Source organism: Amblyomma americanum, chromosome 7 (assembly GCF_052857255.1).
Source record: "Amblyomma americanum isolate KBUSLIRL-KWMA chromosome 7, ASM5285725v1, whole genome shotgun sequence".
NCBI classification, from domain to species: domain Eukaryota; kingdom Metazoa; phylum Arthropoda; class Arachnida; order Ixodida; family Ixodidae; genus Amblyomma; species Amblyomma americanum.
Window position 1 is genome coordinate 129,395,897 of NC_135503.1, and position 16,828 is coordinate 129,412,724.

The 16,828-nt window shown below is 48.9% G+C and overlaps 1 protein-coding gene across 1 annotated transcript; it reads right to left on the bottom strand.

Moving 5' to 3' along the window:
- Window positions 1-8,450: 8,450 nt before the first annotated feature.
- On the bottom strand, window positions 8,451-10,007 carry LOC144098050 (uncharacterized). Its single transcript, XM_077630611.1, has one exon. It carries the CDS (start codon window positions 10,005-10,007, stop codon window positions 8,451-8,453), a length of 1,557 nt encoding a protein of 518 aa, XP_077486737.1.
- Between the last annotated feature and the right edge of the window lie 6,821 nt (window positions 10,008-16,828).

Genomic DNA, 16,828 nt, shown 5'->3' on the forward strand with positions numbered 1-16,828 from the left:
TAGCAGCTGCCGAAATGAAAGCTACCGCCGCCGCACGTTGAAGGCATCTATCGGGGGCCGCCACCGTCGCTTCGTTTACGTTTGCACCGGCGTCTTGCCAGCGTTACGATGGATCCCGTTCCCGAACCCGACGACGTAGTTCTCGCAAAAACTGTGGCCTGCATTTCAGCGAGCTCAGCCCCAGAGAGCGTGCGATGCTTTTGAGGGAGCACGGTTAGGTAGGCGCCGGCTGGTCGTTTCCCCCTTCCTCAGTGAGCAGCCGTTGCTAATCAGATATCATAACCCCAGTGCGGGGAGTCGCGAGGGGCCAGGACAAGGTCGGCGCGTTGCGCCCATCGGAGGCTGGCCGGGGCTTTGGGGCCAACGGATTGTGATTCCTTGAACGGCGTGGTTGCACGGCGCAGCAGGCGGCGTCGAGGTCTCCCACGGTTGCAAGGGCCAAGTTATTTATTTATTTTTTTGCCACAAGAAACGGATGGGTGCTCAAGGGCGGTCGCGTTTAAAGTTGGCGGCTTGAAACTAAAGCCGACGCACGACGCTTCAACGGCTTGCGCTAGATCCAACGGGTCCACTGGATCGGGCTCTCTCGCCCACTTGCACGTACCTTCAGATGTGTACTGTGAATGGATTACATTAGCCGAGAGCTCGAAAAGAACACCTCCGCCCAACTGCCGAAGCTATTGAATTACGTCACAACGCGCACCTCGCCGCGGAGCCGAATCAGTCTGGCTGGGCCGGCGGCGGCGGTCAAACGCAGTTGGAGTCACGTTGGTTGGAGTATAGAGGGTCTCGCTTTGGCCGACGTGACGTCGCCGTGCAGCGCGTGGGCTCGTTACGCCGGAGCATAAACGCGCCTTAACAGAGCCTGCGTTTAACCGCTAACCAACGTGTTCGGTGGCGGCATCCATGGGAGCCACTGAAACCCCCCGCCCACTCACTGAATAAAAAAAAAATCCTGTGTCGAGGCTCGGAATCGTACCAGGATCTTTGGCGTTTCAGGCGGAGACGCTGCCACTCCGCCACGACGGCTCAAGGAGTAGCAGCCAATAAAGGCGCATCTAGTGAATGCACTCTTCCGATGCAGAAATCTCCGCCCTTTCGCTACATAACTGCTGGCCTAACAGAGCAAGGCCATAAGCAATTCCCTTAACTGCCTTGTACCTTGTCTCCTGTCCCTAATAAACGATTTCCGTTAAGTAGTTTCAAGTTGACTGGCACAACCGGGAATGTTTCGCCGGGCGAGCGTGCGTAGACACAAGTACGAACTGCCTTGTGCACGATCACCGACCATCGTGCCATCATAGTTTTTCATCAATCGTGGCGATCATCTGACCAGCTTTAACAGGCTCCTTCAAAGTTTAACTAGCACTTGAAGCGGCACTTGGACTTCCTCTGCTGTTCGGCGCTTGTATATCGAGGCGCGTCAAAAACAAAACCACGGAGCACGCAAAGCTCATAGACGCGAAACGCCATAAAAAAATCGACTCTCTCCTGGCCGCCAGTGGCGCCGCCAAGCATCGGTTTTCTTTGCTTCCAACATTCAGGTTGTCTTTTGTCTGCCTTCCTTGTGTGATAATGTGATAAATGTGCACTATCGGTTTTAAAACAAAACTTACTTCACTATTGAACCGCGCAACCTTCCTTTGACAGCCTCAGATATTCGCAACCCCATGTAGGAAGGAAATTTCCTCCAAGGTGGCGTTTCTTGTCCTATCCCGTATATACCTGTATATAAAGAATGTTGACACGAAATGGAGAAAGCGAACTAGAAAATTGACAAGCAAATATCTAGACAGCAGTAAGGGGGCAATTAAATCAGCAATTATCGGTTAAGAAAAAGGTTAAAAAAACAGAGAGAGCTTTGTGGAAAACAGGGATGCTGACGAAATCGGCACTGGGAACATACCGGACCTTTAAACAGGAAATTGTCAAAGAAAATATCTATGATAATTGTAGGGGAAGTTCTTTGTTGTTTGAGGCCAGGACTGGAGTTTTGCGGACTAAGACATATAGAGTCAGGTACCAGGAGATAGACACTTTGTGCATTGCGTGCGGAGAGCAGGAGGAAACGGCTGAACACTAGATACTTTTCTGTAAAGGGCTTCGGCCTACAGTGGAAAGCAGTGGGGCAGACTTACCCAAGGCATTGGGGTTTAGGGATAGTGAAGGGAAAGTGGATTTTAAGAGGTTAGAAGTAACCAAGCGAAGGTTAATCTGATTGGTGGCTAAAAGCAAGACAGGAGTAAAATTTCACAAGACATGGCTAGGTGGCTTGAGCCCCCGCCCGATGTAAAGGGTTCAGCCGTATCCATCCCTCTATCCGTTGCCACGCTTGTACTTGCGAGATTGGCCTGTGGTGGCGATACCTGTATTTTGGTTCTTGCTATTTTCTACCTTACAAGAACATTGCTTTCAGTAAGAGCGGCGTTTTTGTGTCAGGAGCTGGTATTCTATCGATACAAGCCGACTTCAATTTCTCCTCAGTGTCCCTTTAATGCGGTATGCATCAAAAGAAGAGATGCATGCAGTTCATTTCAAAACGCGGCATAATATTCAAGCGATTATGAACAAAACGAGATTTCTCATTCAATTCACGCGAAATGCAACTTGCGATGAAAAAAAAATTTGCGAAAAAAAAGTTTCACCATGCGGGATTTGAACCCACACACCCCCAGTTGCATGTCGATTCTCCGGAGCGACGCGTTAGCGCTCGCGGCCACAGAACAGCGTGGAATGATATACCTCTCTCTATTTTTTTTTTTTTGCGGACAGCTTCCGTAGCCTTCACAGCGTTGCACTTGACGTTTGAAACGGGGTATACTTGCCGTGTTTACGACATTAAAAAAAAATTCTTTACGCTTCTATTTCTGAATCGAGTTTTTATCAGCAGTGACGGTAGTGCTAACCGTTGTGTGTTCGATCACGATGGTAAAAATACAAATGTCTTTACAGACACGGAAAAATGCAGGGAGGAAACGGTACCGGCCCACTCTGTCTCTTGCTTTGCAGCGGACGGCGCGGTTTTTTGGCGAGCTGGCTTTGTGAACCATCACTTGCTCACAGCGTCACAGCTGCTGATTGCAGTGGCCGGATTTGATACGCAGATGAGCCGGCACAACGTGGGCACCGATGCAGTGCTGCATGTTAACTGAAAAAAAAAATTATCGCTCTGGCATATGGTAGCATGTGCATTGAGGATACCTGATTATGATGTATGAGATAACCTCACATTTTCATGTCTGTACTCGGTGGTTTCACTAGCTATGGCGTTAGGCTGCTGAGCCCAAGGATGTTGGATCGAGTCCCGGCCGTGGTGGCCGCATCTCGATGGAGAGCAAATGCAAGAACGCTCATGGACTGTGCGTTGTCTGCGCACATTGTACCCATTTGGCCAAGATTAATACGGAGTCCTTCGCTATGGCGTCTCTTATAGCCCATGCGCAGCTTTGAGTCAAAATACCTGCCTTTCAGATTTAAATAATTTATACAAACGGATGAGTGCGAAAGTTCCCAACTGGTTTATGGAACAATTCCCAGTTGATTCCAGCTGTAACCAAGTGGAAGCCAGTTTGAGCAGTTAATATTTTTCCCCTGGAAATCGACTAGTCCCATTTTAAATGTGAACTGTACTTTTGTTTCATTCTGGAAATTTATTGTATGGCAAATAAGGTTTCATATACATACGTCAACTTAGGGCCTCTGTGCAGCTGTGGTCCAACGAGAGGGCTGAGTCGGGCTGGTTGGTTCATGTTGAACGGTACGACGAAACAGCGCTGACGGACGGGACAGAAGAGGAGACACCCTCTTTCGTCCCGCCCGTCAACGCTGTTTCGTCGTAACTTTCAGCTGTGGTTAATAGTCATCTGATTATATGGTTTACTTCTAAGCCTTGAATTGAAACTTTAACATCTGCAAAGACCAAAATAAATGGTGAGGGGAGGGTATTCCTCACATCGCTCAGATTGCTTCAATTACCCCACCACACGGCTCAAACACGCACCATTTCATGTGGACTGTCAAGGGCTTTTAAACGGTATATCTGAACTCAATATTTCCAGTTGCGTATAAACACACCTTATGTTATTTGCACGCACTGCAAAAGAACATTGCTGAAATATGAATTCTATTTTGACAAAGAATATATTTGGCGGAAAATAAGACGGAGGCATGGCAATAAATAAAACACGCACCATGGGTTCTCGGTTCCATACTAGTTCACCGCTGTTGTTAATGATGACCTGCTGCACTATCTGTGCTTGTATTTAACCTGTATCTCTAACGAATTTTCTATTTCAAAAGGAGCAAAATTAAGGAGGCATACTCAACTAAAATAATAATGTAAGCGCAGATAGAGCAGTACACGCCGGAATAAGCCCCAAAAAAGGCTGGAGCTGTCCACGGAGGTTGAAAAACGGCGCCGGCCTTCCTTGATCGCGGTACAAGCTTCCGCCAAGCTCCCTAAAGGTCGACTCCACAGGCCCTTCCGAAGCGCTTCTTTATATATAGCCACTGGAATGGACCACTTTTCCCAGTAACGTCCTGCGCATGCGCAAAGCCTCCTCGTCCGCCAATTTTGACGACTGAATTTTTGAACAGGAGAGGAGTTCGCTGAACGTGCTTTTCCACGACGTCCCCTCGATGCGACAAACTACTGCGCACTAATGGACCATCTGGAAGAATCTGTAAGTCAGCTTTCCGCAAGGCATGCTTTCCAAGCAAAAGTTCTCGTTCCGAAACGACACTCTCGCATTCTTTGTGCAGTCGGGTTCCCCCTTCTGAGTAACTTCTGGAATATCGCCGTTAGACTTCAAGATGGCCTCGAGAGAGGGGGGATCGCTGTCAACCTCCTGTAGCACCGCAGTAGAGGTTAGGCAGGAAATGCAAGGAAACGGGCTTTGTTTCCGTGGCGGCCGGAGTGGACTCATACTAACCCTTCTTAGAATTTTGTGCTCAACAAATTAGACTGACCCCGCACCGTCGCGCCAACTTCTTCCCTTCACCCCTCGGTACGCCTAGCCCGAACAATGAACAGCCCACCAGCCACTTCGCGACCACAAAGATCGGTCTTCCCCCTTTTCGTGCGCCACGCTGAGCGATGACACATCCGACTCACAAAGACGACGGTGATGGGGACTCCCGGAAAACTTCCCTTCGCATACGTTAATGGATTCCGCCATTTTTTAACAAAGGAAAAGCGAAGCCAGCTCCCTGCTTCTGCAGCTACTCCGAATTGGTACCTGCGCCAGAGTGTTTTTATTGTTAAAATTGCCGTTCTATGAAAACCAAAGTGCGGGCTAGCACCCTAATTCATGCCTGTTCCAGAGACTTGGGGGTGTCTTCAACGTTTAGTTTTCTACTGGGAAGTCTTGGGAACGCGGAGGTCGTAAGTTAGGTTACAGCAAAAAAATGTAATCAAGGCAGGAATTCAGGTGGGGGAGGGGCTGAGCAAGTTCTTTAGATGGTGTTGACATCCCCCCCCCCCTCTTCCGGCGCCCCGGTCTTAGTTGCATCTCCTTCGCGCAATAACTTTAGGCGCACAGCACTCACCGCGCCGCGAAAGTGTGTGCAGACCTTGGCGTAAATTACGAAGAGATGGCGATATAACACAAATGCATTGAGCAGCGGTGTTTACAGAAAACACTCACGGGTTGGCAAGCAATGCATCAAAAGAGTATGCGCAAATACTGCGGTCGCACAATCAGCCCAATCACAGATCGCAAACACTGTGTACGCGCGTACTGCGGGCGAAGCCAGCGGCCATGGAGGACGCCAGCGGCAGTTGTTGACTCTATGATCTAATACACTATAGTTGATTCGGCAATGGTTGTCTCTGTTGACAGCATGAGTCCATATCGAAATCCAACTGCATCCAATATTGGATGCAGTTGGATTTCTACAATTTGTAGAATTCGTTCACGAAAATTCCTCCATATCGCGTTTTTGGAAGCCGGCCGCATTTTGATTGCAGTATATATCTGCCGGTGTTTTTTATACACCGCTCAGGAAATCTGGCTGCAAGCACCCAGTAGAATTTCAAAAGGTCGTTCGTTTCTTCGAGGATGGTTCACAAACCCTTCCTCTAGTGTCGTTCGGCATGGAAGATGAACAGGGGGCGAGCTTGTAGATGATGACAGCAGGGCATATATTTACAACATACATATACAGAGAGTTAAACTGGAAAAAGCAGAACTGAATTTACAAAAGAACAAACTTTGCGCTACTTTACTCATCGACCGGGCAGGTTAGAGCCTAAGTAGCATCACATTATATGCTAAGCATGGAGCCCCAGCTCAGACTGGACTCCTCTGCATCCGTTTACATGCGCTTTTAAGCACTTGATTAACAAAGGACTAAGGGCGGTCATTTTCAGTGGCCCGCCCAAAGCATCAATTCTCCAATCACAAATAACATGCGAGATGGGGACAACCCCTTGGGTTGGGCTTAGCCTCGAACCCAGAGCCTTGTTAACAATACAAACTAAATAAACAACAAAAACGCCACCACTCTCTCTCAAGTGAGAGTATCCACAGGCTCTCCCTTCGGAGCTAATCCTTGCCTCAGGCATGCATACCGCCACCCACCATCGGTCCGCGTCGCTCATCAGCAACAGAGGAGGGGGCGAAAGGGCCCACGATGCTGCCGCGCTACCGACGGCGGGACACAGCTAATAAGCATGAAGGGGTTCGTCTGTCGCACCGGGAAACCAGATTAAGGGCCGCCCCTGTCTTCCCACATTCTTGGCGAGTCTTGCCTGTCCGCCATGACAGGTGTCCGTCACGGCCATCCTGGGAATGCGCTTTTGTTCACTAGCGCCTGTCTTCCCACATTCTTGGCGAGTACTGCCTGTCCGCCATGACAGGTGTCCGTCATGGCCCTTCTGGGAATGCGCTTTTGTTCACGAGGCACGGCGGCAAGCTGTGGGTGCCTTCCCGGCGATAGCCCACGTCGTAAGGGGGTTGGGGGGGGGGGGGGGGGAGGGGGTTCCATGCGTCAAGCGACAATTTTCGTTCCCGGTATGTACTCGGGGGCTCTCGCCTATACTGGGGAGCGGTTTCCGCGTGTGCCGGCGTCCTGCTTTCTGCAAAGGTATGCAGCTGGAAAAGAGGGGCGGCCTTACACGCCCCCTCTAAGAGTGTAAACCGAGCTTGCTATCAGCTCGTTTATGCTTCCTAACAAAGAGGCCGCAACACTTTCACATTACAAATGTCAGCCCTCCCGGGGCAGAGTTTCTCCTGGGTACTCAAATCTTCGAGAACCAAAGCAAATAAATAATCAATAAAAAAAAACTACAAGGCACAACATTGGTGCATGCTGCTGTACAGTTCGCTGAACGGGCAGCCACATCATGCACTGCGCAGAGTCCACATTTGAAGCACACACAAAGCCACATTGTTCATCACTGTTCACAAGTCTGCGCACAACACTCACGGGCACCGTTCTGTGCAGACGCCAGGCAGAAGTCTCTTCGTAAGTGCCCGACTTCAACACACGGCACCCTGCTCATCGAGCGTCGGTTGAGTGGGAACATTCACGCCTTCTCGAGGCTGGCATGGTGGTACCTGACTCCCATGTCAAGTTGGGGAGCCTGGATAGCGCATCTGTGTTTCTATTCTTGGTGCATTTCCTATGTTTCACTGTTAGGTTATAACGCTGAAGTGGCAGCGCCCATCTAGCCAATTTTGCCCCGTGTGGAGTGCACGTCGTCAAGTATGACAGGGGGTTGTGTCCAGAGACGACATTGACCACGGCGCCGAAGAGCCAATAATCGAGCTTCTCTTCTAATGCGTGCTGCACATGGTCTGGCCTCTCATGCGTCACAAATGCAGTAAGCGCTTGGCTGAGCGGGTCCATCGGTACCTGCCAGTAGCCACGCCTTATATCCACTAGCGTGATAAACTGCGCGCGGCCGACCCGAAAAATTAGCTCCTGTGAGTTAGTCATCGGAAACGCGTCTGAACGAGTTCCTGCATTCAAATTTGGGTGGTCAATATGCATTCGCATTGACCCATCTTTCTTTCCCACGCACACAACTGGGTGTGCAAATTCACTTTCTACAGGATAAATTAATCCTAACTTAAGCAACTCCTCCACTTGGCAGCTTACTTCTTTCTTGAGTAGTTCAGGCCTAGTTAACGGGGTGATGGATATATTGTCAGCGTGACGCCGGCCTGGGCGAATTTGACACCCATTGCAAGACTGGCAGTACTCTGAAATCTCCTTTTCCATACCGGGCCAATAGAAGTTGTACTTTATGCGTACCTTGGTCTTCCTTGGTCCCAGGTGTCCACCCCACGGCGATTCGTGCGCCAAGGTCAGAACTTCCTTTTGTCTCTCTTGGGGAAGCACCAGTTGTCGCATTTCAGTACCCGTTATTGGATCCCAATGGTGTAGCAATCCCTCAGTAACAAACATACCTGCCTTTCCGTGCTTAGAATTTTCTCTTGCCTTCCTCAAGCTCTCGTCAGCGATCTGCGCTGCTCGAAACATTTCTCACTGGCTAGCCAGTGAAGCTGCATCTTCCCTCCCAGGTGGCTCTGCTTCCTCGCGTGGAACGTCGTCATTTGATGCCCTACAACTTCGCATACGAGTGCCTCGCGTGAAACGTCTTCATTTGGTGCCCTGTCAACTTCGCTTACCAGTGCCTCACAATTTTGATTCGCCGCTTTTGTAGGTTCTTGATTTGCCGCCATACTGACTGCAGCACTAGTACTTGTCGTGAACGCTCTATCGCTGTGCTTCTTAAGCAGCTGCCAGTCTTCTGATTGCAGCAAACAGTCCACCCCCTCAGTAAGCTCATTGCTGAGGGCACATGCTATGCCTATCTTATGATCATCTGTGATTGTTCCTGTATGAGATACACTTAGAGGGACCGTCGCCAATTTCGCCTGAATAGATCTGCCGAAAGCCGACACTAGCTTCACTGTTCCCGATGGTTCCGTCAGCGCCTGCGGTAGTATGCTCTCTCTTATTACCGTCATTTCACTACCCGTATCAAGCAATGCCTCGGTGCAGACGTCTCCGCATACAAGCTCTACGAACTGTAGCCTCGATGCGGCTGCCCTTGAATTTTGCATAGGCACTCCTACTTTAGCAGTTAAAACCGCGCTTTGGTTTACCGCTGCGTCCTTTACTTCTGTCTCATCTACCAGAGCGACCTTTTGCACCCTCCGCCTGTGCCCATATGCTTGTTGCTGGCGCGGCTCATTTGCTGTTACACGGGGGCAATTCCTAGCAACATGGCCCAGTCCGTGGCACTGGTGGCACTTTACTGCGGGTTTTTCAACATTACCCTGCTTTTGGCCCATTTGCAGTACTGGCACTGTAATCTGTCTCGCAGCCCGCCCTTTACCTTTTGCTTGCTCGAAGGTCTGTAGGGCTTTTGATATTTCTTTAGGCTTCAGCCAACTTTCTCCTTCTCGAAGGCGCACATATTCAATGCCCTCCGGGCTGAGGCTTGCCTTAATGCGATCGGACACCATGAGATCGGTCAAAGCCTCTTTTGAGTCTACCTCTCTAGCCTGGATGTAGTACATTAAATACGTTTTCACGCGAGACGCAAACTGAGCCCACGTTTCCTCCTTCCTTTTCGCTGCTTTTTCAAATCTCTCAAGGTACTCAGTCGGAGTGAGCTTTAATTCTTCTAGGACCGCTGTTTTTACAGCCTCGTAATCAGTGCATTCGGCTCGGTCGAGGTTACGAAGTAAGTATCTGACTCGCTCTGTCAGTGCCGGCAAAATTAAGTGCACTCGGCTACTGTCTGGAACATTGAAAGTAGTGAAAAGCTTCTCCACCTCCTCAAACCACAATGGTACATCTGCATCGCATGACATTCTGTAGCCCTTAAGGACTTTCGCACATTGTGATATTGAATCTGAGCCTATACACCGTTCATCCCTCTGTCCCGACCCAAGCGGTGACATTCGACCATTCGACAGCCCAAGCTCCATCTGCTTAAGTGCCAGTCGCTCCCTGGATTCAATTTCACGCATTCGTAGTTCCATTTCCATTTTTAACTCCATACGGCGAATAGCCATTTTTTCTGTATCTGTTCCTCTAGCGCCTAGCAACAATGTCTGTCTCTGGTCGTCGGCCTGTAACCTGCTCTCCACACTGAAATCATCCTCCATATTCGTTCCCTCGTTCTGATCCATCCCCGTTTCTACACCGCCCTCTAGCGATTGCTGCTCCTGGCGAGGATTCGACCTCATTTCATTCTCAGGATTAGATTCGCTATCTTTAGCGGCTAACATTCTCCTCGTATCGACCATGGGCCTCACAAACTAACCACCATACCTGACTCAACAAAACGCAAGAAATCCCACTCACCCGGCGGAGATCTTCTGTTGTCTGCCGCCCAGAGCCCGGATGATGCGTCCGTTCCACCAGCGTTGGCAGCAGCCGAGGTGGAGTCGTCCCTTGACAGCTCCTCGCTGCTCCGTGTCGGATGGCCTGTGGTTGTCACCGTGATGCCTGGCCTTGAGATGAGACGTGCCGAAGACTGTCGTGCTGCGCCAGTAGAATTTCAAAAGGTCGTTCGTTTCTTCGAGGATGGTTCACAAACCCTTCCTCTAGTGTCGTTCGGCTTGGAAGATGAACAGGGGGCGAGCTTGTGGATGATGACAGCAGAGCATATATTTACAACATACATATACAGAGAGTTAAACTGGAAAAAGCAGAACTGAATTTACAAAAGAACAAACTTTGCACTACTTTACTCATCGACCGGGCAGGTTAGAGCCTAAGTAGCATCACATTACATGCTAAGCATGGAGCCTCAGCTCAGACTGGACTCCTCTGCATCCGTTTACATGCGCTTTTAAACACTTGATTAACAAAGGACTAAGGGCGGTCATTTTCAGTGACCCGCCCAAAGCATCAATTCTCCAATCACAAATAACATGCGAGATGGGGACAACCCCTTGGGTTGGGCTTAGCCTCGAACCCAGAGTCTGTTAACAATACAAACTAAATAAATAACAAAAACGCCACCACTCTCTCTCAAGTGAGAGTATCCACAGGCTCTCCCTTCGGAGCTAATCCTTGCCTCAGGCATGCATACCGCCACCCACCATCGGTCCGCGTCGCTCGTCAGCAACAGAGGAGGGGGCGAAAGGGCCCACGATGCTGCCGCGCTACCGACGGCGGGACACAGCTAATAAGCATGAAGGGGTTCGTCTGTCGCTCCGGGAAACCAGATTAAGGGTCGCCCCTGTCTTCCCACATTCTTGGCGAGTCTTGCCTGTCCGCCATGACAGGTGTCCGTCACGGCCATCCTGGGAATGCGCTTTTGTTCACGAGGCACGGCGGGAAGCTGTGGGTGCCTTCCCGGCGATAGCCCACGTCGTAAGGGGGTGGGGGGGGGGGGAGGGGTTCCGTGCGTCAAGCGACAATTTTCGTTCCCGGTATGTACTCGGGGGCTCTCGCTTATACTGGGGAGCGGTTTCCGCGTGTGCCGGCGTCCTGCTTTCTGCAAAGGTATGCAGCTGGAAAAGAGGGGCGGCCTTACACACCCTGTATAATGAACTGCAATAGTTCTGATTCGGCGACTGCGCTCCGTCGTCTGTCGACGGGTGGTGTTCCGAGGTTTTCCGGTTCTCGCACACCGTTTCGACGGTGTTCGCATTTGGTCAAGCGGAGCGTTAACGGTTTTAAACACCCGAAAAACATCCATCTCGTGTAATTCGTGTTTAGTGTGTGGCTATGCACTCGGTCCAGTCGTGTTAAGTGTGACGGCCTCGCTGACCCATACACTATGTACCCATAATGCTAGCAAGGGCGTACAGAGGAGCGATAAATGTGCAACAGGCATGTCCTATCACACCCCCAGCGTTTTTGTGAGAGCACTTTGAGTACGTTAAAAGATCGGGAGGATTTCTTTTTTAGAGTGTTTATGTGAGACAGGAATGTGAGTTTCTTTATAAAAAGTTAAAGTTGGAAATTTGCGTCCGTGTTTTAGTGGCAGTGCGAATTCATCCAGATAAAGCGTGAGATCAGCGTGCATTCCTCGTCTAAGAAAGAAAAGGACAGCCACATTCTTTGTGTCGAAAACATGTAGGCTTTTCCATTTGCCTATGTTCCTAGTTTATTTTCTTGTCAGCTGTACTCGCATGTTGATACGCTGAAGGAGGTGCACGCATTTGGGACGTGGTCGGCGTAGACTGAATACATGATGGATTGTGGGATTGTTTTCGCTATATAAAGGTCATTTTTAGCGTGGTGAGTAATAGGCACACCGTTCTCTTCGAATGAAGTTCTTCGACAGGGTAGCACCAAGATGTATGTACTTTAAATGAACGGTTTCATAGAAAATCACTCAAACATTTCAACATCCTGCCACGGATGCCGAGGTCTCCAATCTCACATATATCTCGAACCTCCATGTGGTGTCGCGGCCTTCTTCCGGATAAAAAATGAGTGCAAAGCAGTGTTGGCTGTGTACGAATGTCTCTGTTACAGTGTCTTCTAGGCGGACGTAATGATCAGGTGTAGAGCATGCTTTTTTAAAGCCACACTGGTGGATGTCATGAAGTTCGCGCGATTCGTTATGGTTCAGAACGCTTTCGAAGGATTTAGCGAGGCAGCTGGCAATGGCTATGGGCTTGTAACTGCTTGGGGAGGTTGGTGGTTTTCCAGGTTTTAAGAATGGTACAAAAATGGCTTTTTGGAATCCTCGGGAATTATCTTAATGTCCATATATTGTGAAAAAGTGACAAAAGTGCTTCTACAGAAGGTTCAGACAGATCAGCCACTACTTCATAATGTATTTTATCGGGGCATGGCGCGATCTGTTGGCTGCAGACAGTACTTTATTTATATCTTGGAGTGTAATTAAACTATTGACGGGTTCGCTAGTGCTGCCGCTTCTAGAAAGTTTTGTGTTTCGGCTCCGATTTTGTACTCTAACAGGGGCTGTGTCAGCGTGAGGAACTGGAAACTAAACTAGCGAAATGCTTCCGTTGTAGTGTGCCTACTTCCCTCTACTTGTTTGTGTAGCAGGAGTTTTCAGAAAAGAAACTGTGAAGGGGGGCACCTGCCATTTAGCTTATGAACCTGCTACCACATTTTTTTTTTGACGTGGTCAAACTGATGATGGACAACACATAACTTTGACAGGATGTGTTTCGGCAGTCTGACGAACATGTCACACTTTAGCTCTCGCCTTTTAAAAATTTATAAGGTTATCCTTTGTTTGATATCTACAAAATATGCTCCAATCTTCATTCTGTTGTTTTTTCTCTTCCTTGCATTCTCGTGTCCACCAGATTTTGTGAAGTTTTTAGCACAATTCCTAAGGACTGAGGGGTAGCTAGGTGTGCGGCAGCAAGGATAAGTCTTGAACTTTCTATGATAATTTTGTCAACGCTAAAATTTACTGAAAATATGTTGTGCAGACTTTTGTTTTTGTCTAAACAATGCCCAGTCAGCTAAATGCAGCTTCCAACGCCGCGGTTTGGTCAGGGTGACTGCCGGTGATGATAAACTGATTAGGACAGGTAGCTGATCTCTTTCATATAGGTTGTCTAGGACATTCCTTTTAAAATCGCTAAAAACAGACGGTGAACTAAACGACAAATCTATACATCTAATTTTCCCCGTGATAGGGGAGCGGTTTGTAGGTTTGGCAGAGTTCAGCAAACAAACCTCATTACGCAGAATAAAATCCTGAGTAATTTCACCTCTGGTATCGGTTTTCTCACTTCCCTCTAGAAAATTTGCGATAAAATCTCGAACTACCAAATGCGGCTCTTTGAGCTGCTGTAAAAGGCTTTTAATTCTTGGAGGGTTACTTTGAGATCTGGCTCGAGATATACTGAGCCAACTGTAAAGGTTTCGTGTGTAAGCAGAGTGAATGCTACAGCTTCGAATCTAGTTTTCAGTTTAAGCTCACGAACTGCGACGCCACTTTTTACCGTAATGGCTGCCCCCCAAGAGAGCCGGCTCCGCTGCTGCTCTCAGTCGGGGCGGAAAACTTTAACGTTAAACACATATGTGTGCTGGTGACCTAGATTTGTTTCTTGTAAACACAGGGCAACAGATGAGAGCGTAGCTAAGGTGTTTTTGTGACACTTCAGTTATTTAAAAATCCCCTACAATTTTAGTGCAGTATGAATACCATCTTTAATGTATGTAAAATTGAAATCCTAGTTTGTGTTTACAAGCCGCGTGATCCAGGGCTTGTCTTTTTTGTATCTATTCTAAGGAGCGCGCCGTCCGTTCAACGTCGACGACACCTAGCTTGTGGACTACCTTAGCTTGTGTCCGGGTATGTTTGCGTGACAATGTGTCAGCCCTCGCCGTATGGGGAGGGGCTTTGAGGCCTACTGGCCTGCATGGTGGTCCGCGCAGCCTTCGTTCGAAATGGTGCAGCCGAGCTAGCCCTCTCCCAGCCTCACTGCGTGTGGCCTGCGCATGCGCCGAAGGCCGCTGTGATGCCGCGCCCTGCTGCACCACAGCGGAGTTGCTTTGGTTTTGGCACCAACCATTGGCGCTTCCGTGTTTCCCTCAAGGTTATATTTTCTTTCACTTTGAATGTGACAGCTTTTTTTGGCTTATTTTCATGCTGAGCAGGCCCGTGAGTAAGCAGTATGACTGCCGTCGCAGTTTATAAAAAGATGTGGTTCACATTCACAGTTATCGGTGGGATAGTCATGGGGTGCACACTTAGCGCACATAATTTGGCCTCGACAGCGGTGCGAGCCGTGTCCGTATTTTTGGCACGTGTAGCAGCGTCGTGGATTTGGAATGGACGTTGTCAGTTGGCTGTTTGTGCAGCCTACCTCCAAGGAGTCGGGCAAGATTGTCGTCGCGAAGGTAAAGACTATTTGCTTTGCTAGTGTTTTTTTTTGCTATCGCGTCTGATTACTTTTTCAGTTCAGTCCGGAGTTTCTCTTCATTTATAGTTACTTATGGTCATCATCGAGTATGACCCCCCAAGAGTGTTCAATGAGCCGTGTTGACTGATAGTCAAACCACTTTAAATCGTCTGCCATTTTTTTCGCTAGCGGGCATCGAGTGCTAGCGCATTAAAAAAGTGGTCACTCAAAAAATGAAGTCGTTCTGCCATGGTGCCAGCCACCCATCACGGAGTCCACCAAGGGGACGGGACAGGAACTTGCAAACAGATCCTGGCCTCGCCAGCCGTACACCTATAACTATAACCCAATATGGCGTAACACAGGGTAGTTAGCCATACAAGGTTAACGGGAAAGAGTTTATGAACGCAGATTTTCAATATATTGTAATAGTTCACTGTAACAATCAATACATCTGCAGTCCTCCCGTCGGCAGGTTTGCATTTTTTTGCTATTAACGTTTTTTTCTATCGTAAAAAGCATTCCCCATTGGTTTTCCACGACAGTCTGAAGTGCTCGATGAGAGGGATGCAAAAAGTTAACCAAACCTATTCCATTGAAATTATCTGTTCGCCAAGGCTGTCTATTATCGCCTTTGTTGTTTGCCCTATATCTTGAACCGCTTTGTCTCAGTACTCTTAACTGTACATCTATCCGTGGTTTCTCCTTGCCGCAGTGTGAAATGCAGATTACGTCGCTCTCTTTTGTTCTGACAAGAAGAGTGTGCTTGAGGCATTGCATTTGACTGAACAGTTTTGCGAGGTATAAGGTACGGCTCTTAATCTAGATAAATCCAAGGGGTTTTGGTTGGGCCATTGGGGTACGACGCCAAGTCATTATGGTGGCATAAGTTGGGACTGCGGGCCCCTTCAGTACCTAGGGTTTCCTCTTCACCAAATTCGCAACAGTGGCGCCTACTGGGATTCTCAGTCTGCAAGAGGCGACAAACCCAGGGTTGGATGTTTAGGGAACTATCATGGTTTGATCGGGCTCAGGTCCGCAACATTTTTTTTTATTGGAAAAACTTGCCTATATGCGGCAGGTTCTCCACTATGCGACGAAGAAAGTGCGGGTGATGCACAGAGTATTGCTACATTCATATGGCGTTCCCAAATGGGAACCCATGCGTCGCGGTAATCTATTTCTTTCTCTAGAGTCTGGTGGAATCGGCCTTGTTCACTTAATCGTGCATCAGCTTGTCTCGCGTTTTTTTCTTTTTCAAATCTTCAAACCACCTTTTTAGTAGCCGTGCTTATAAGGCGTCTCAGTGCTCATTTGCCTTTCCTATTCGCACCGACGGGACACACTCGTGAGGGGCCTTTATGGGGATTCCTTAAAGGGACGCTGAAGCACTTTTCGCAAAAATGAGTTCTATACGTCATTCTATAGCTTTCAGTTCACTGATAAAGAATATCTCCTTCAAAAAGAGCGGAAATAAACGCAAAAAGCTGTTTTTTAGAAGAAAAAGCACCCCATCGCCTCAGGGCGCCGAGCGAACGCCGCTCTTTCCCGCGATTGGTCGGGACCGTCATGACGTCATCCACGGGGACCTCCGGCCGGCACCGATGGCGTTGCTGCGTAGCGCGTTGCTTCAGCTTGCTTTTACGGACTACGTTTTAGAAATTATGGATAATTCAAGCAGTATTGAACAGTTTGGACTTTCGCCATGCATGTTCGAGCCATCAGCAGCTTCAGAAAACGGCGGAACCAACGACGCCGCGGAGTGCGCCGGCAGCGAAAGTCAAGTCGCGACATCTTCACGTGTTGGAAATCTCGACTGGATGGATGGATGGATGACAGCTTTTATTTCCAACGGAAATGGAGACCCTTTATTACTCACTGCCCCCGGCACGCAGGCCTGGAGGGCGGGGGCCGGAGCCTTCGTGAATAAAGGCTAACAAAGAGATTTTATCTCTTCGCGGAATCAGCCGCCAGGCGGATTGGCTTGTTTTTGCCGAACAGGTTCTTCGGTGCGC

Bases quoted from the DNA above. Each gene is read 5' to 3' on its own strand.
- LOC144098050 (XM_077630611.1), bottom strand. From the start codon at position 10,007: ATGGAAATGGAACTACGAATGCGTGAAATTGAATCCAGGGAGCGACTG.